General features: G+C 48.9%; 1 protein-coding gene across 1 annotated transcript in view; it reads left to right on the forward strand.

The window, feature by feature from the left end:
• The window catches only part of CACNA1S (calcium voltage-gated channel subunit alpha1 S), a 74509-nt gene that overhangs the window by 17745 nt on the left and 37251 nt on the right, over positions 1–19513 (forward strand). The window contains exons 3-12 of the mRNA XM_025387235.1: positions 1220–1359; positions 3128–3270; positions 3449–3601; positions 5790–5995; positions 7310–7413; positions 9666–9811; positions 10262–10343; positions 11963–12123; positions 17444–17669; positions 18415–18622. Coding sequence (XP_025243020.1) covers positions 1220–1359; positions 3128–3270; positions 3449–3601; positions 5790–5995; positions 7310–7413; positions 9666–9811; positions 10262–10343; positions 11963–12123; positions 17444–17669; positions 18415–18622 — 1569 coding nt within the window. The remainder of the gene's footprint in view (positions 1–1219; positions 1360–3127; positions 3271–3448; positions 3602–5789; positions 5996–7309; positions 7414–9665; positions 9812–10261; positions 10344–11962; positions 12124–17443; positions 17670–18414; positions 18623–19513) is intronic.

Below are 19513 nucleotides of genomic sequence, written 5' to 3' on the forward strand. Positions count from 1 at the left end.
TCCAAGGGTGTGAGTGTTGGAGACTAATGGGGGCTGGGTTGTGGGGGTACAGACCCCCTTGTTGTGTAACTCCAGGGAGCACCAATCAGGATAGATCCGTGTATATATATACACACACCTCCTGGAGCTGTGCCGTGCTGCAGCCTGGCCTAGGCTGCAGGCTGGGTCAGTACCGCCTCGGGAGGCTGTGCTTATCTGGGGAGGCCTGGAGGCCAGAGCTCTTAGAAGCTGCCAAGCCAGGGTTCAGATGGCTGCAAGGAGAGCAGTTTCAGCCTGGAGTCCCAACAAGAGAGACCTGCTTCCTCAGTTAGAAATAGCTCTCACCTGGGCCCAGAAGAGGGCAGAGGGTGACAGGGCTAAGGATAGAGTAACACAGAGGATCAGGCTACAGGGTCAGGGCCTGGAGTGTCGGCAGGGCCTTCTGCAGAGTGGGGCTGAGCTGAAACCTCAGCCTCTTACCTGTGCTCCCCACACACAGTGTACCCCACACTCCACTCACCCTGTGTAATAGGGTCACGCTCTTTAAGGAGCTGCCTAAAGGAAGCCAATGTGAGGGCAGGTGGGGCGGGCAGGGAACCTTAAAGGAAAATGAATTAAAGAGCAACACTGCCCAGCAAGGGAAGGCATCTGGAGTTCTGAGCAATCCACTCCCATCTCCTACCATCCATCCCCTGCATGGTGGGAGAAGAAAGGTGCCAAAACCAGAAAAACCACCTGGGGACTTTCATTTTGGGTGCCTCAGATCCTTCATGTATTCAACCCATTCTCATCTCTGGAAGTCGAGTAATGAAAAAAAAAAAAAAAATGGGCAAAAATCCCCATGCTTCATGGAGTTTATATTCTAGTGGGGAAGATAGATAATGAACAAGATTTCATATATATAATATATATAGATATGGTATTTAAGCTAAGAGTAAGTGCTAAGAAGACCAAATTAAGCAGAGCAGAGGAACATGAAATGCTGGAGATAGCTCGCATTACACTTGGTGGCCAGAAAAGGCCTCAGTGAAGGAATTTTGAGTAAAGACCTGTGGAAAGTGAGGGAGTGGCAGTGCCGGGGCCTGTAGGTGTGGAGGTGGGTGGGCATTCCATCAGTAGGTGCAAATGTCCTGAGGCGTGCCTGAGCAACAGCAGGGAACCCAGCGTGGCTGCAGGGAAGAGAGCAAGGGTGAGCTCGGAGAGCGCAGATGCATGCTGGGGACCACGTTTGCTCCCACAGGAGAAGCTGGAGTATTTCTTCCTCATCGTCTTCTCGATTGAAGCCGCCATGAAGATCATTGCCTACGGCTTCTTATTCCACCAGGATGCTTACCTGCGCAGCGGCTGGAATGTGCTGGACTTCACCATTGTCTTCCTGGGGTGAGAGCTGGGTATGGGGAGACTGGAGGTCAGACCCTCACTGAGGACTGTGTGCCCACTGCCACCACCACCAGCATCTTAGAGGTGGGGTGGGACTCCAGCGTTGTGCTAACCACTGCATGGAGCACCCTCTGTTAGAGGCTGGCCTGGCAAGGGTGCTGTCCATGCTGTGGAGAGTGGGTCATTGCTCCTGACCCTGCCCACAGGTCACAGTCTCCTTCCCTGGCTAGATGCTATAAATTCCATTATCCTCCTCACATCACGCAAATTTGGAAATGATATGGAAGGTTCCACTGGCCAGCAGTTTCTGGATGTTCATTAGTTTCTCACCCTCTGTCATTTATTAGTTTATTCCATGGACCTGTATCAAGTACCTGTTATTCGGGTTCACAAAACGGACATTTATTAACTGTATTAGTTTGCTAGGGCTGCCATAATAACATTCCACAGATTGGGAAGCTGAAACAACAGCATCTATTTCTCACAGTTCTGGAACCTGGAAATTCAAGGTCAAGATGCTGGCAGGTTTGGGTTCACACGGTCTCTCCTCTGTGCACGCGCACCCTTGGTGTCTCCTTGTGTGTCCAGAGTTCCTCTTCTTATAAGGACACCAGGAAAACTGGATGAGGGCCCACCCTAACAACCTCATTTCATCTTCACCACCTCTTTAAAGACCCTGTCTCCAAATACAACCACATTCTGACATGCTAGGGGTTAGGGCTTCAGCATATGAATTTAGAGGGAACATAACTCTACCCATAGCATTACCGTAACTACCACGTAATGATAACAATAGCATTTATCAAGTACTTAATATGTGCCTACATGCACCGTCTCATTTAATTCTCACCACAATCCTGTTTTCCCTCATTTTATGAATAAGGAAGCTAAAGAACAGAAAAGTCAAGCAACTTGCCCAAGGTCACACAGCTAGCTGGTGGCAGTGCTGGGATTCAAGCCAAAGCAGTCTCGGTTCCAGAGCCTGCATGCTTAACCAGATTGCTGTCCTTTAGTTCTGAAAGGATGGTGTTGGTTACCTGCTAGCCATCCGGTGCTACTTTTGGCTCAATGGGGAAAATAGAAGAATTCTGAAGAATTCTGTGAATTGGCCTCTGCCTTTTACAAACTGCCCTGGTTGGAAGCCAAGACAAGTGCGTACAGAATAATAGAGTGCAGAAAGCAACACCTCACAGCGCATTGTTGTTTCATACCTAATGTGTCCCAGGGAGTTCTGCCATTAGAAGGATTCGGAGGCAAAGGAATTTGAGGTAGACTTCAAAGGATAATGGAAATTTGAGTAAATTAAGAGAGGAAGAGGAGGCTAGTGGGAAAGAAAATAAAGGGCATTATCAAAAAGTGCAACCAGGAGGAAAAGCGTGCAGGGAGAACTTGCTATGGAGTTTCTTCTTTGGGTCGCCACTGAGTGTGATACAGGTAACCTCCAGCCCATGTAGGGGGTGCTCAGCCCTAGGGCCAGGGACTACACCTGTGGCACACATACCTCAACCCCATTGAGCATGCAAAGTAGACCTCACAAGTGGAGCACCACTCTTTTCCCTGAGTATGAACTTGATGTCAGAATCCTTTTAAGTGAAATTCCCCAGGTAAGCATGATCAGATCATTTGTTAGTTGATGAACCATATTTGCCGTCTCTCCCCTAGGCCTTTCCACAGGTGCTCGAGCATGGACAGGACACAGGGCCCCAGACCACTGGGGCAGTGACTTTTCCAACCCCTGGACCCCTTCTCTCCCTCTTCTCCATTCTAGGGTCTTCACCGTGATTCTGGAACAGGTTAACGTCATCCAAAGCAACACAGCCCCAATGAGCAGCAAAGGAGCCGGCTTGGATGTCAAGGCCCTCAGAGCCTTCCGAGTGCTCAGACCCCTCCGGCTGGTGTCGGGGGTGCCTAGTGGGTGGCAGTGTCCCTGCAGACCCCTTTCTCCTCTCCCTTCCTTTTCCCTTGTCCCCAGTTCTGGGTCCCCTTCCTACCTTGACATCTCAGAGGCTTCCCAGGATTTATAGGGAGGGAGGGCCGTGAGATCAAGTGGAGGTAACTCCTCTTTTCCCCTCCCTGGCTGCCTCTGCAGGCCTGCAGGTGGTCCTGAACTCCATCTTCAAGGCCATGCTCCCCCTCTTCCACATCGCCCTGCTGGTCCTCTTTATGGTCATCATCTATGCCATCATCGGGCTGGAGCTCTTCAAGGGCAAGATGCACAAGACCTGCTACTTCACTGGCACAGGTGAGCTTCCAGGGAAAGTGGGACTGTGGGACAGGGCCTAGGACGGCTCAGAAGGGGGAGCCACCCTAGCTGGTGAAGGAGCCCAGGGCTTGGCCATTGCCACCCACATCTGTTGACCTTGGGAATGCGCTTTTCCGGGATAGGGGGGACTTGGAGGAAGGACAGCTCTACTGGGGTCAGTGAGCCAAGAAAGTGAGCAGGGGCCTGGGCCACAGCTTGTTCTGAAACACCCTTACCCCTTACTCCACATGCAATGTGGTATATTCCAGGCTCTCTGAGCCAGTGGTAGATGGAGACACAGGCATGGGATAAGCCTGAATTTCTATGTGTACTTTTCCTGTCACATAGTTTTAGCTTTAGTCTGAGCTGCCCCTCAGAGCAGGCACCCAGAATAGGGTCTGAATGGGACCTCAGAAAAAACGCCCAAGAGCCAAAGGCAGTCATTTGTTGAGTTTCCAGAAATAACCTACATTGAAGCCCAGATATTCTTGAGCTGAACCAGCAGTTCTCAAACTTTTTGGCCTCAGGACCCCTTTTCTCTCTTATAAATTACTGAGGACCTCAGAGAGCTTTTGTTTATATAGGTTTTGATCTGTTGATATTCATGGTATGAGAAATGAAAACCGAGGAACATGTCACAATATTAATTTATTAATTCACTTTTAAAGAACAGTAAGAAACCCATGACATGAGAACACAAATAGTACATTTATAATAAAAAAACACTAGATTTTCCAAAACCAGTAATATTTGGTGAGAAGAGTGGTGACGCTGTTTTACACTTTTTGTAAATCTCTTCAATGCCTGACTTGATAGAGGCTGCTGGACTCTCACATCAACTTCTGTGTGCGCGTGCTGCCACATCACACCTCATGCAGCCACTGGAAAATTCCAGTCTACATTGTTGAGAGAATGAGAGACAGATGGGCAACTAACATCTTAGCACTACTTTGAAAATCTTTTTGGTCAGGCCAACTCCCTGAAAAAGTATGGGGTGCCGCTCTGAGACTGGCTGCTCTACCCTGCCAGCAGCTCGCTGGGACTTAGCCTCCTCTATGAGTCCTGGCATTGAACTCACCAGAATAACTCTCCTTGACCTTCAGTGTCTCAGGAAACTCTATTCACCTCCTCATGACCACTGACAACAAAGGGACAGTCAACACCAGTCCCAAACCCATCTCACAAGAGTAAACTCTGGTCCAGCTTTCAGGGGTTATATTCCTAGACCCCTCCCATCTCAGCCTCTTCCCATCACCACCACAATCTACATCCTATAATAGGCATTATCAGGATGGATAGGAGGGGACCTTCGATCACATCTTCAACCCAAATTTGGAGGTCTCAGTGGTGTTCTCATGACATCTTGAGGAATGCTGAGCAGCAGTGCTCAAAAGCCCCTCTCAGATCAGGGCTTCTGACTTCATTGGGTCAAGGCCCCCTCAGAACCATCAGTGTCCTCTCCTTTCCATCTTCAGAGCATTGAGCCTACATGCTAAATAGGTTAATAGCCTACACGGTAAATAGGTGAGGCAGGGTGTTCCAGTTCTGATAAGCCAATCTAATCTCTGAACACAAAAGAAGACTGTAAAACATCCTAAGATGAAAGGAGATGCAGGATGTCATCAGAAGTACAGGATTTTAGAGACAAGAAAGCATCATCCAGGGGAACAAAGGAGAGTGCAGGCTCGGGCCTGGTGGGAACTTCCCTTGAGTGCAGACCCCTGCCCCGTCAGCTGGGTGTCTTGTACAGCTCAGCCCAGTGTTTTTGGAGCTTCTCCAATTTCACCTCCCAGACAGAACTCTCAAGTCAGAACATGTGAGCCCTCCACCTCCAGCCCTACTCCAGCCAGGCAGCTGCCTTCTTTTTTAAAGTTCTGTGGGGACAAATGACACTCAGATTACTCCTCTTTCATGGGTTGCACTGCATAGGACAATTAATCCTAGAAGCTGACCCTGCCGTGAGGCCCGGTGGCCCAAGACATAATTCCTGCTGCCTGTAGCCATCCTCAGCCCCAGGCATTCCTCTTCACTGTCACCATCTGCTCCGTGTGAAGCTGTCTTTTGCGTTTTCAGCAGAGTGTCTTTAGACTTACTGCTCAATTCTCTTAAACTGCTCTTATACACCTTTCCTCCTGTCATTGTCCACCTACTACTGTTGTCTGATGCTCCCTCTGCCTTCTGTCTCCAGATATCGTGGCCACAGTGGAGAATGAGGAGCCATCGCCCTGTGCCAGGACAGGCTCAGGGCGCCGGTGCACCATCAATGGCAGTGAGTGCCGGGGTGGCTGGCCAGGGCCCAACCATGGCATCACCCACTTTGACAACTTCGGCTTCTCCATGCTCACCGTGTACCAGTGCATCACCATGGAGGGATGGACTGACGTCCTTTACTGGGTGGGTCTGGGCCCTGGACTGCCAGAACCATCTCCCTTCATCCACAGGTTTGCAAGGGAGCGGGGAGGGAGGGCTTGCCAGTCCACACAGGAGGCCAGTCTCTGACTTGAGTGACCCCAGCTCCCTTTTGCTCCTCCCTGGGGAATCTATATAGGATGTGTGTCCCCTTCTGGTTCCCAGGTATGTGCCCCAGCATCTTATGGGGAAATCCCCATGATACAGTATGTCTATGCAGGATCCAAGGGGCGGGTGAAGAATGGAAACCAGGAAAAACCTGGCTGTGAGTGACTTAATTCTGATGGCTTAGAATTTCAGACTTTTTGAGGAATGAAGGGCTCTTTGAGTCTTTTTCCTTTCCTCTGCAAGACTGCTTTCCCATATAACTATTATAAGATATTAGTTTCCTTACCCGTAAAATAAGGATAGTAACACTGTCTATATCAGAGTTAGTGGGAGAATTGCAACAGTGCCTGGCACACGGTCAAGACTCCATAAGAGTTTCTTTGTTGGAGTATATTATTTATTTGGTGTTTGTTAAGAGCTAGTTAGATTTCTTATTTCATCCTTCAATGATGGAAGACATTGCTCCCATTTTATAGATAAGGAAACTGAGGCTCAGAGAGAGTAAAATAACTTGCCCACGGTTAAGAACTTAGTGAGCAACAGAGCCAAGAATCGAACTCTGATCCCCCTGGCTCCAATCCGGAATTAACCACAATATGATGCTGCCTATTAGGGGGGTGGGGGGATTGTAAAACTGTCAAATGCTTTGCAAATATAAAGGATTCGTGTAAATATTTATTGTAAGTGTGTATTAGGAGAGCAAATTATTTAAAATATCAAAGGACTATCACATGTATGATTTCACCTCTGTTTCAAGCCTGTGAGGAGAGACAGCCCATGTCATTATCACCATTAGGCGGATGGGAATAATGATCAGAGATGTTAGGTGACTTGTCCAGGGTCACAGAGGTTGTTCACGTGAAAAATCTTGGCTTTAAATAAATCAACTGGAGGTAGAGTCTATGAGGGGGGAGGTTAAACACTCTTGGTTGGAGGGAAATTAGTCAGTCTTGCCCAGACCAGGTAGGCAGTCAGCAAGTCCTCCCTAGGGAGATCCTTTCAGACCAGATCCTAGTCCTCAGGCTGGAAAAGTCCTTCCAGACTAGTCCTCAGGTGAGGAAAAATGTCCATTCACTGTCCCAGGGTGGCTTCTCTCCTTGTGCCCCAGGGTTGGGTGGAGTCTTAATGAGCAGACTTGGGGAAGGGGAGCCAAGCCCTCAACTCAGAGAATCACACCTCTGTCCTGACCAGGTCAATGATGCCATCGGGAATGAGTGGCCCTGGATCTATTTTGTCACCCTCATTCTGCTGGGATCCTTCTTCATCCTCAACCTGGTGCTGGGTGTCCTGAGCGGGTAAGAAAGTTCAAAGGTAGCCAGGGGGGAAAGGAGAAAGAGGAGGAGGGGAGAAGGAGGAGGAAGGAAAAAGAACGGAGGGAAAAGAAACAGCAGGGGTGGGTAGGGGTAGGGAGGAGGAGGAGAGAAAGGAGGAGGAGGAAGGAGTGGAGCAGGGCAGGGGGCTGTGGGTGAGGCCCTCGGCTCATCCCTGGGTTCCCTGCCATCTCAGCTGGGCCAAGAGTGCTTCCTTCCTGGTGAGCAGGAAGAGAGGAGATACACATAAGAGCCCTTCAATTTTTAATTTGCCTTTCTCCTCCTCCTCAAGTCTTCCCCCATTCTCGGCCCTCCTGTCCCTCTGCTTTGACACTCCTCAGTGAAGCCTCTGAGACTCCAACCTCCTGGCCCTAGGAGTGCTTTAAGTGGAGCCTCAGCACTAAGAGGCAGTGGGGCTTTCGGTTAAGCACACGGACTCTGGAGCTAGAATGCCCACATTTAAATCCCAGCACTACTGCTTGGTGGCTGTGTGACCTTTACCTAATTACCTAACTTCTCTGTGCCTTAATTTCCACATCGGCCACATAAGAATTATTTCAGTTTCTATCTCATAGGGTTGTTGTGAGGATTAAATAAGTTAATACGTATAAAGTACTTAGAGCAGAGTCCAGCACAAAATAAGCACTAAATACTAATGGTTATTATTAATGAGAGCTGTTCTCTTTGAGACAGTCCTGCTGTCATCTCTCCACCCACCCCAGCACAGCAGAGAGGCTAGAAGTCACCATCAGCCTTCTTCCCCATTGGTATCACCCCATTCCAGAAGCTTCCCTCCAGGTAGTCTGTAGATAGAATTCTGGGAGACTGTGAACTTGGATAGGAAACACTTATCTTTATTTTTCACAACTGTAACTGAAATTTAGTGTTTCCTTTAGTAACGAACATAGGCAACAAACCACAGTGCTATTAGCAGGGCCTATGACTTGTCCTAATAGAAATCATGTCACATTACAGTTGTGAATAGTATTTACACTAATTACTCCATACTTTGAAATTATGATAGATACCAGACCTGCAGCTAGATCTTGCTAGTTAATGAGTTAATGAAAAAGCAAATGTATTACTCGATCATAATTTTTTTGCATTTTAATAACTGTATTTTAACATGCAGTCAAGTGCTGCATGAAGACATTTCAGTCAATGACGGGCTGCATCCACAACAGTGGGGCGCTAAGATTGTACTGTATTTTTACTGTATCTTTTCTATGTTTAGCTATGTTTAGATCCACAGATACTTACAATCGCTTATGGTGTGCAGTACAGTAACATGCTGTCCAGGTTTGTAGGTTAGGAGCAATAGGCTATGCCATATAGTCTAGATGTGTAGTCGGCTCTCCCATCTAGGTTTGTGTAAATACGCTCTTGATGTCTGCACAGAGACGAAGTCACCTAACAATGCCTTTCTCAGAACGCATCCCAGTCATTAAGTGAAGCCTGACTGTAACTGGCTTGTCATGCTTTGGTTTTATTTTGTGCATTTCACATTATTCTGAAGACAGATCCATAGGCTTCACTGGACTTTCAAAGGGTCCATGGCACAAACTGATCAAGACCCCCTCCCTGGACCCCGCCTGACCAGGGCGAGTCGACCTGCCCTGTGGGCCAACCCCTCCTGGCTGCCAGGCGCAGCTCCTCAGAGCCCACGCCTGTGCTGCCGTCTTCCCCCCTGCCCCGCAGGGGAGGTGGCCATAGCCCAGGGCTGCCCTCTGCTGGCCTGAAGATCCTTCGTGGAGCCTCGGGTCCTTTTCTTCCAGCCCTGCCACCTGGTTCCTCGGAGTCCCAGGAGAATTTTCCCCGGCCTTTGGTCTGTACAAAACTAAATTTCTAAGGTAGTCTGAAGGGTTGGGGTAGTACGGCCAATTTGAGGCTCCGTGGTTGATTCAGTTAGGCAATGGACTGCCTTGTCATTCACCCCTAATGTGCAAGGGGAACCCCAAAACAAGGCAGGAGACAATGAGATGGATGAGAAGAAAGAAATGAGGAAGGGGCAAGGAGTGCTCCAGGGTGTTCCTGGAGGGTGGCGATGGGTGAGCGGGAAGTGAGAGGGGCTGTCTCTCAGCCACCTTGAGGGGCACCTGGACCCCAGGCAACACCCTGGGCCCAGAAAAAGGAGCACTCCAGCCACAGAATGGGCTTGTCTGTCCTCACAAAGCTCAGTCTTTCCCTGACCCTGTTCCCTCTTCTCCTCCCCTCCTGGCTCATCCATCCCATTTCAGGGAATTCACCAAGGAGCGGGAGAAGGCCAAGTCCAGGGGAACCTTCCAGAAGCTCCGGGAGAAGCAGCAGCTAGATGAGGACCTTCGGGGCTACATGAGCTGGATCACGCAGGGCGAGGTCATGGACGTTGAGGACTTCAGAGAAGGTTTGGGCCCAAAGGCTGGGGTCAGCACTCACCTCACTCTGACTCCTACCTCTGGGCCACACCTTGCATTCGGGCTCCGTGGACAGCACTACCTCATTTAACCCCCCAGCAAGCCTGGGAGGCCCACTGAGCAAGTCCAACATTCATCCTTTGAGGGTGAGTGACTTGCCTAAAGCAAAATGGCTCAAAATGGTAGGATCCGGGTGTGACCAGAGCTCTTCCCAAAGGTACATACTGCCCATCCTCACGGCCCTTCCCCTGCAGATAAAGTGGGCTCTTTGTCTCTTGGAACTCTCAATCTCTGGAAAGCACCAAGAAATCCAGGCCTACCTAGGACCCATCGTCGCAGATGTCTCTGGTCAACGGGCCCTTGTCTTGGGTGCCCAGCCCAGGTGTGTCCAGCCCAGAGGGGCCCTGAAGGCTGGCTGACTCTTTCTCTCCTATCTCCAGGAAAACTGTCTTTGGATGAAGGTGGCTCTGACACAGAGAGCCTGTATGAAATTGCAGGCTTGAACAAAATCATCCAGTTCATGTGAGTATCTGCCCACCGCCCCAGGACCCCCCCAACCCCCAGCTCCCTGAGACATGAGGGTAGAGTCCAGTTACTTCCCCTCAGTGGTTTCAGAGTCACTTGTCTAATCCTTTAGAAAGGCAGCCTTTTTAAGAAAACAGGGCCAGTTCCTGCTCTGAGGGACTCCACAGGGACCAGACCTTCGGGGAATGTGCGATCAGAGGGATCCTGAGCAGTGACCTATTTATATAGCACATAAGGACACTGGGAGCCTCCGGGAGCAGTGAGCATGCTTGCTGCTGCTTCACCCTGATCAGGGCGGAGCTGGGTGAGGTCATTTGTGTTGGAAACCTCCAAGAGGGAAGAGGGAAAGTGTATGCAGTAGAGGCTGCACAACCCGGGAGCCCCTCAGGAAGGAGGCTGGAGGCAAGAGCACACTCCACGCTCTCTCGCCTTTGTCTTAAGAGGAAGGTTGGTTTGTTTGGTTGGCTGTTTCCTTTTACAAATTCACACTTAATTATGATTTTGAAAGATCAAACAATAGAGCTCTACATCAAAGAAAAGATGAAGGTCCCCAGTGCTCTTCAAAGAGGTAACCATGGTAACAGATGTGTAGCCTCTAAGATCTTTTCTGTGCTTTCCTCCCTCTTGTACACACACACGCGCGCCAGGATTTTTTTTTGTTTTTGATTTTTTACACAATGGGGTTGTTTATGTTAACTACTGTCACTACAGGGACTAGAAGAGTGCCTAGCACATATGAGGTGTTGCCAAAAATTTGTCAAGTAAATGAATATAATATACACTAAAGGATAATCCAATAAAGGATTATCTAGTGACTTACTTTTTTTTACTTAAAATTATCTATGAAGAGCAATTTTCAGAACAGATTCACTTTCTTTTGTGTATCTTTGGATGTAAAATATTCCACAGGATGAATATACCATAATGTAGTCAATCTTTGCCCTCTTTGACAATACAAATAGTGCTGCAGGGAACAGTTGGGGATGAGTGTGACCATTTCTGCTGAAGGAACTCTAGAAATAGACTTGCTGGATCAAAGGGTATAGCTACTCCCAGCTCCTCGGGAGTCTGAGGTGGGAGGATCACCTGAGCACAAGAGTTCAAGTCCAGTCTGGGCAACCTAGAAAGACCTGTCTAAATAAATAAATAATAAAACATTAAAAAACAGAGCATATATATTTTAAATTTTGGTAAGTGCTGCCAATTCATCCCAAAAGATTGTACTGTCAAAGTTCATTTCCCCTCACCCTCCCCAGATATTATTAATTTGTTGAAGAGTGGCCTTGGATAATGGGCAAAACGTGGCATCTCAGAGTTGCTTTAATTAAAATTAAACCACACGGAGCGTCTGCTCCTTGCCAGGCACTTGTGCTAAGCATTTTGCGTGCATCCTCTCATTCCATTACCTCGGAAGTTTGTGTCACTATTGCTCTTCTGTGAAAGATGGAGGATTTTACTCAGTCTGGATCCCCAGCTCATGCCTTGAGCTTCTCTCATGTGGCTGGAGGAAGAGGAGTGGTCAGCTACGCATGGCTGGCGTTTGTATGAAGGTAGCTTGGACAGGTGGGGCATAGACCAGCGCAGCACTGTGCACCATCCTCTGTCCCCTCCCTTAGCCGGCACTGGAGGCAGTGGAACCGCATCTTTCGCTGGAAGTGCCACGACATCGTGAAGTCCAAGGTCTTCTATTGGCTAGTGATTCTCATCGTTGCCCTCAACACCCTGTCTATCGCCTCAGAGCACCACAACCAGCCTCTCTGGCTGACCCGTTTACAAGGTGAGGCGGAATGGAGTGAAGCCGGGAGGAGGGCACATGTGGCTGTGGCTTGATGTCAAAGTCAGCCAGTGGCACTGCAGGTTTTGCAGAAGAGGTTAATTAGATATTGACATCATTTTCTAAAAATTATGGACCATGAGTGTTGGATTATATGACCAAATCCACTCCTTTCATGGGGGTAAAACGAAAACCTCAAGTGGCAAAGCAACATACCCAATTTTCCTCTTCGTGGCATTGTAACTTACCAAGGGCAGTAAAAGCAATAGGCTGGGACAGGTGCTTGCCCAGGTATCCAGGCAGATTATTCTAATCACAGATCCCTGGACATAAAATTGCTAGTAATTTAGAACTCTAAGCACCCAAGTTCAAATTCTACTACAAAAACAACAATCTTTCACCAACTATTTATTGAGTGCATCCTGTATGTAAGGTACAGGAAAAGAACTCAGGATACAGAGAACACTTATACACTGCTCCCAGCTTCAAGGAGCTTACTTAGCCAGAGGGCAAGACTGATGTTAATAAATAATTCCAAGTCAATACAAGGAGGGCAATGATAGAGGTAAATACAAAATAGCAGCAAGAGGAGAATCACAGTAGAGACATTGGAGCTCTGTGGATCTTAAAGGTTAGGTAGACAAGCCCCAGGTAGTCAAAGGGAGGAGGGAATCCTGCAGAAGGAACAGTGTGTGCAAACAGATGAAGATGTAAAACAGTTTAGTGAATTCAGTAAGCCATAAGAATATTGCATGTGACTAAGAGAGATGTTTGCTCACATGTTTGCCTTGTGTTAGGCCATTCTTGCATTGCTATAAAAAAAATACCTGAGGCTGGGCGTGGTGACTGACACCTGTAATCCCAGCACTTTGGGAGGCTGAGGCGGGCGGATCACAAGATCAAGAGATTGAGACCATCCTGGCCAACATGGTGAAACCCCATCTCTACTAAAAATACAAAAATTAGCTGGGCGTGGTGGCTTGTACCTATAGTCCCAGCTACTCGGGAGGCTGAGGCAGGAGAATCACTTGAATCCGGAAGGGGGAGGTTGCAGTGAGCTGAGATTGCACCACTGCACTCCAGACTGGTGACAGAGCGAGACTGTTTCAAAAAAAAAAAAAAAAAAAAAAAGGCCGGGTGCAGTGGCTCAAGCCTGTAATCCCAGCACTTTGGGAGGCCGAGACGGGCAGATCACGAGGTCAGGAGATCGAGACCATCCTAGCTAACATGGTGAAACCCCGTCTCTACTAAAAAATACAAAAAACTAGCCAGGCAAGGTGGCGGGCGCCTGTAGTCCCGGCTACTCGGGAGGCTGAGGCAGGAGAATGGCGTAAACCCGGGAGGCGGAGCTTGCAGTGAGCTGAGATCCGGCCACTGCACTCCAGCCTGGGCGACAGAGCGAGACTCCGTCTCAAAAAAAAAAAAAAAAAAGCACCTGAGACTGGGTAATTTATAAAGAAAATAGGTTTGGTTGGCTCACACTTCTGCAGGCTTTACATCAAACATGGGCTGGCATCTGCTCAGCTTCTGAGGAGGCCTTGGGAAGCCTATAGTCACGATGGAAGAAAGGGAGGGCAGGCACATCACATGGTGAACGCAGGAGCAAAAGAGAGAAAAACTGGGAGGGGAGGTGCCACACACTTTTAAATGACAGGTTTTGTGGTGAACTCAGAGTGAGCTCACTTAACACCAAAGAAATGGCCCAAGCGATTCATGAGGAATCCGTCCCCGTAATCCAAACACCCTCCACCAGGCCCCAGCTCCAGCACTGGGAATTACATTTCCACAAGAGATTTGGGCAGGGCTATCTATCCAAACGATATCAGGCCTTATATGTGTTGGACTTTACACTTTAGGCAATGGAAAGCCAATGAGAAGTTGAAAACAGGAATATAGTGTGATCAGACTCAAGTCTTGGAAAGCTCAGTCTTGGTGGAAGGTCAATAAGTCAGCCTCGTCCACGTGGTAGATGTTCCCCTGGGTGTGGAGCTTTGGACCCTGAGAGGAGTAGGATATGAGAAAAGAAGGACCAGTTCCAGCAACACCGTGGACAAGCTCAGTACCCTCCCCGCAACAAACATGTAACAATGCTGCGTAAGGCATAAGAACCATGTTTCCCGGAATGAAAAGGAAGTCTTTGAGTGGCGGAAACAAAGAAGTGACCCAAAACCAGAGCAGCGAGCTTGTGAACTGACTTCCAAGGACATTTTAGACCTAGGCCTAAATCCTAATGGCTAGCAGCTGGGTTCCTAAGGCCTGTGCAGGGCTGGAGACAGGGCCCTGGGCCTGCATGAGGTGGGAACTGGAACTGTCACACCTACACAGAGCCAGGGCCCTGGAAAGGCTGCCCCCGTGGAAGGGAAGCCAAAATCTCACTGGGCCAGGAAACGAGCTTGGAAGTTTATTCCTGCTAGAGGCCCTGGGAGAAGGGAAAAATGTCTCAAGTGAAAAATCAGAATCCTATCAGGGCCTTGTGTAGGTATGGAGTCCAATATACACTACCTCTCATGGTCCAAGGATCCTAAGCTAAGATAGTAACATAAAAATCAAGTTGCAAACAAGTAAAATCCCTGGGGTACCCCACAGAAGCAAACATAAACCATTCTTTAAGGATGCTTCTTAATCTAAGGCATATAGAATTTCTGCAGGGAAAAGTGTTTCCTGAAGATGAGCTCACAATTAAAAAAACAAACAAATGAATGAACAAAACTGCAAACCAAATAAGGAACAGAGCCACCCTGAGAAACAGTCATCAGGTACAACCAATGGAAGCTAATAGCCCCAAAAACCTGAGATGATAGAATAGTACAAAGGAGACTGTTTAAAATGATGAAAGAGGTAAAAGAAGGAAAATAAATAGAAAACAAGATTATCTTTTTCTATGGGAATGAAATAGGAAAGAAAGCTGGTTCTAAATGAATTCATTCATTCATCTGTTCATTCATTTCAACCAGTCTTCTCGAGAGCACCTTGAATGTGCCAATCGTTGTCAAGGCACTGTCAATGACCAAATGTGGAGATGGTGTAAACAGTGCCCACCAAGAGGAGTCAGGGGTGATTTTGAGGTTTGTGGCCTATGCAGATAAATGGATAGTAGTGCCACCTGCTGAGAAAATGGCTAATGACCAAGTATTTTGGGTAGTGGGTGAGGATGGGCAGTATCCATGAGCTTTGTCTTGGGCATGGTGAGTTTGCTGTGCCTTTGAGACATCCCAATGTACATGTCAAGGAAGCAGATGGAAAAATAGGTCTGGAACCCAGCAGAGCAGTCTCAGCTAAAGAGCTAAATCTGGGAGGCCTTGGTGGGGATGGTCTGAAGCTGTGGACTTAGATAACACCAGATCCCCAAGGGAGAGTGTATACTCAAGGGTATCGCTTAAATCAAGCATTCAATGACTCGCTGTTTCATCCTGCTGAACCCTCAGCTGGAATTGCCCCAAAAGCAGTGGTAGGGGAATTCCCACAAAGGACTACCCCAGACAGTCCTGAGATAGGGTCGGTTGCCATTCCAAAGAAAGAAGTACTAAATGCCAGGGTGATCAGTCCAAAGCTTTTGTTGGGGAAACTTACTACAGAACGTTGCAGCAATCCTCGTGATAGACAGCAAGAGAAAAGGGATGTTCTACCCAGACTTATCCACAGCAATGGGGTCAGGGCATGGACTTTATGTAAGGGTTTAAGGAATCTGGCTCAGGGCTGTGGCCAGTTCCTTTCAATGTTTGGGGCAACACCTATTACCTTTATTGTACTTAGGAATGTTCAAGGCCCCAGTTTGAGGTCAAGCCTGCTGAGAAAAACCTGTAGCTGCGGGTCACAGAGTGGTCAAAGCAGTCTGCGATTTTCAGTCAGGACACAGAAAGAAAGTGGCAGGGTGGGAGTGGGGAGAACTGGAAGACCCTATGCTTGCTGATGTAAAGAATGCATCTGCAGAGGAGGCTCAGGAAAATACAGAGAAGTAGAGGAAATCCAGAAGGATGTGGCACCACAGAAACCAAGGACAGAATGCTTGAAAAAGCAAGAGGATGGTCAGCAGTGCCCAGTGCTGCTGGTTGGTCAGGAGCGGGAGGGTTAGATCAGCACTAGATGTGGCAGATTGATGCCCCTGGAGAGAGCTGTGTTGGTGAAGTAGTGAGGGCACATCCAGGTAGGGATGAGGTGAGGAGCAAATGGGGCAGGGCAAGGGGTGAAGAAGTGAAGAGAGCAATATAGACAACTTTTGGGAGTTTGACAGTGACAGGGAGGAGAGAGCTAGGACAGGAGATAGAGGGAAAATGGGAGAGTCTTGGGGTTGTTTTGTTTTGTTTTTGTTTTTGTTTTGAGATGGAGTCTCACTCTGTCGCCAGACTGGAGTGCAGTGGCTCAATCTCGGCTCACTGCAGCCTTCACCTCCCAGGTTCAAGTGATTCTCTTACCTCAGCCTCCCGAGTAGCTGGGATGACAGGCGTTGTGCCACCACACTGAGCTACTTTATGTATTTTTAGTAGAGACGGGTTTTCACCATGTTGGTCAGGCTGGTCTCGATCTCTTGACCTCATGATCCGCCTGCCTTGACCTCCCAAAGTGCTAGGATTACAGGTGTGAGCCACCACGTTCGGCCTAGACTTGGGCTTTAAGAATAGCAAAGGGAGGGCTCATTTGAAAGAAAGAAGTTAAATATGTAGGAAAGAAAAAGAATCATGGATAGGGAGCTTCCTGAAAAGGGGGGGCGGGCAAAGCATAGGAGGACGGATTGGCTTCGGGTAGGTGGCAGGACCCTTCTCTACTGGGAGGGAGGTGTATAGGAATGAGAGAGTAGCAGACTTAATGAACTTCGGTAGAATTAAAAGTAATAAAATCATCTTCCTGTTAAATATGATATGAGTTAGCTTGCAAGAAATCAATGGGCAAAATTTACTAAGTTGTTTTTTTTTTTTTTAAAGTTAATTTAAAAATTCGCTGGACATGGTGGCTCACACCTGTAATCCCAGCATTTTGGGAGGCTGAGGACAGCGGATTGCTTGAGCCCAGGAGTTCAAGACCAGCCTGGGCAACATGATGAAACCCTGTCTACAAAAATACAAAAAACTAGCTGGATGTGGTGGTACACGCTGGTATTAGGGAGGATCACTTGATCCTGGGAATTTGAGGCTGCAGTGTGCCATGATTGTGCCACTTCACTCCAGTCGGCAGAGTGAGGCCCTGTCCCCTGCACCCCCCAAAAAAATCCATGGTGCCTCGGAAACAAGGGAAGGGGCATCCTGGGTTGAGGCCCAGCCAAGGCCAAGGCTGGGAGGCAGGAGAAGGGAAGGAGAGTGATGCCGGGGCTGTGCCGCCAACCCTGCAGACATTGCCAACCGGGTGCTACTGTCCCTCTTCACTGTCGAGATGCTGATGAAGATGTATGGGCTGGGCCTGCGCCAGTACTTCATGTCCATCTTCAACCGCTTCGACTGCTTCGTGGTGTGCAGCGGCATCCTGGAGATCCTGCTGGTGGAGTCGGGCGCCATGACGCCCCTGGGCATCTCCGTGCTCCGCTGCATCCGCCTCCTGAGGATCTTCAAGATCACCAAGTGAGCGCTGGGGTTGGCTGGCACTTCCGGGTCCCCGGCAGGCACCACGGCCTGGTCTGGTCTACACCCACCTCATTTCTCGGGGTCTGGAATATGTGTAGGTTCATCAGTGGCCCCTTGCCTGGACTTCCCTCCCTCCTTGAAATAACCTCCTTCTGTGAAAAAAGGAATCACTTCCCCACTTTGAATCCATTTCTCTGTTTTTTTCTTACCATAGTCTATGGCAGGGCAGGGAGACGGGGTGGTGGAAAAGAGAAAGGAAGAAGAGAAAAGGAAAGATGGGAAGAGGGAAGGAGGACAGGAAGAGCTGTAGGGAAAGGGGTGGAAATAAGAAAGAAGGAGGAACACAGACAATCAGAGCCTTTGTGAGGTGGTGAAGGAAGAGGAGAGGGGTTCATCTGCTTGCACTATTTATCCATCACTTGCGTGAGCTAGGTACTGTGCTAGACACAGGGCATCGAAGGTATGTGGGAGAAAAGCCGTCCTTACTCTCATGGGGTTTCTCGTCCAGTGACGGGACCTAAAGTTAATCAGTAGTCATATTAACCAGTGTGAAATTACAGACAAGTGCTCCGCAGGAACACAGCGGGCATGCAGCCATGAATCCAGGGCTTTCCAGCCCCGAGGCAGCCCCCCTCTCTCTGTGTCACGTCAGTCCTGAGTCTTTCCCCCAAGCCTGTCCACACCTCGTGGGCCCCAGTGAGAGGGTCTATCTCCTCCCACCTTGCACCTCCTCCTCCTTCAGATACTGGACGTCGCTGAGCAACCTGGTGGCATCCCTGCTCAACTCCATCCGCTCCATCGCCTCCCTGCTGCTGCTGCTCTTCCTCTTCATCGTCATCTTCGCCCTCCTGGGCATGCAGCTCTTTGGGGGGAGGTATGACTTTGAGGACACAGAAGTACGGCGCAGCAACTTCGACAACTTTCCCCAAGCCCTCATCAGCGTCTTCCAGGTAGGCTGTCCCTCTGTGTGGCCATCCTTCTGCGCAGTTGCTGAATCCTGCTTCTCTTGTCCTTCAAGATCAAGGTGGGCATCACGTTCTCCAGGAAACCTTCTCGGATCTGCTGGTTGAGTGCAATGTCCTTCTCCGGGCTCCCCTAACACCTGTGCGTCTCTCCATTGTGACACTTGCTTATTTGTCTCCTTCACTGTAGCTGCACCCACTTTGTCTGATTAGTCTTTGTTTCTGGTGCCCAGCACAGTGCTGGCCTACTACAGGATAGTATGACTGGGTTAGGGATGGCCTGGGAGTCCAGATGCATGCTTTCTCTCCCATGTGCTACTCAGGTCTCAGGGCAAAGTCAGATAAGGGGAGCTTTTCCTCCCCAAGGCTGAGAAAGCCCCAGAGAAACACAAACCATTTCTCACTCTGCGGGCGCGGCACAGCCAGTTCACTATCAGCCACCCAACAGAGCATGGCTGTGGCCCAGTGAGAAGCTTTCAGGGCCCCTGGCCTCCTGGAGGAGTTTTCTTAGTGTAGACGTGGAAACATTCCTCTCTGGAGTGGCCCATATTTCATGAGTGACGCCTCCCTTTTGTACCAGTGAGAGATGCAGTGTGTGATCATCCATTGGTCCTGTGGATGGCTTTGCCCACTCTTTCTTCCATTAGCCCCACTGGCTGGTCAGGCCTTGGGCCTTTCAAGAAACTTGACATTTCACATGACTTCTAAGGCCAGAATAACAGGAGGCCTGGGTGGGTGCAGCACAGTGAAGCCCGGGGATTAGGAACAGAACAGGGAGGTGGCGAGCCCACAGTCCAATTCCTTGTCCGTAGAGAGCAGTGATAAGCTTCTATATCACTGGAATAGGGGTTTTGTTTTGTTTTTTGAGATGGAGTCTCA

The sequence above is a fragment of the Theropithecus gelada genome, chromosome 1 (genome assembly GCF_003255815.1).
Source record: "Theropithecus gelada isolate Dixy chromosome 1, Tgel_1.0, whole genome shotgun sequence".
Taxonomy (NCBI): Eukaryota; Metazoa; Chordata; class Mammalia; order Primates; family Cercopithecidae; genus Theropithecus; species Theropithecus gelada.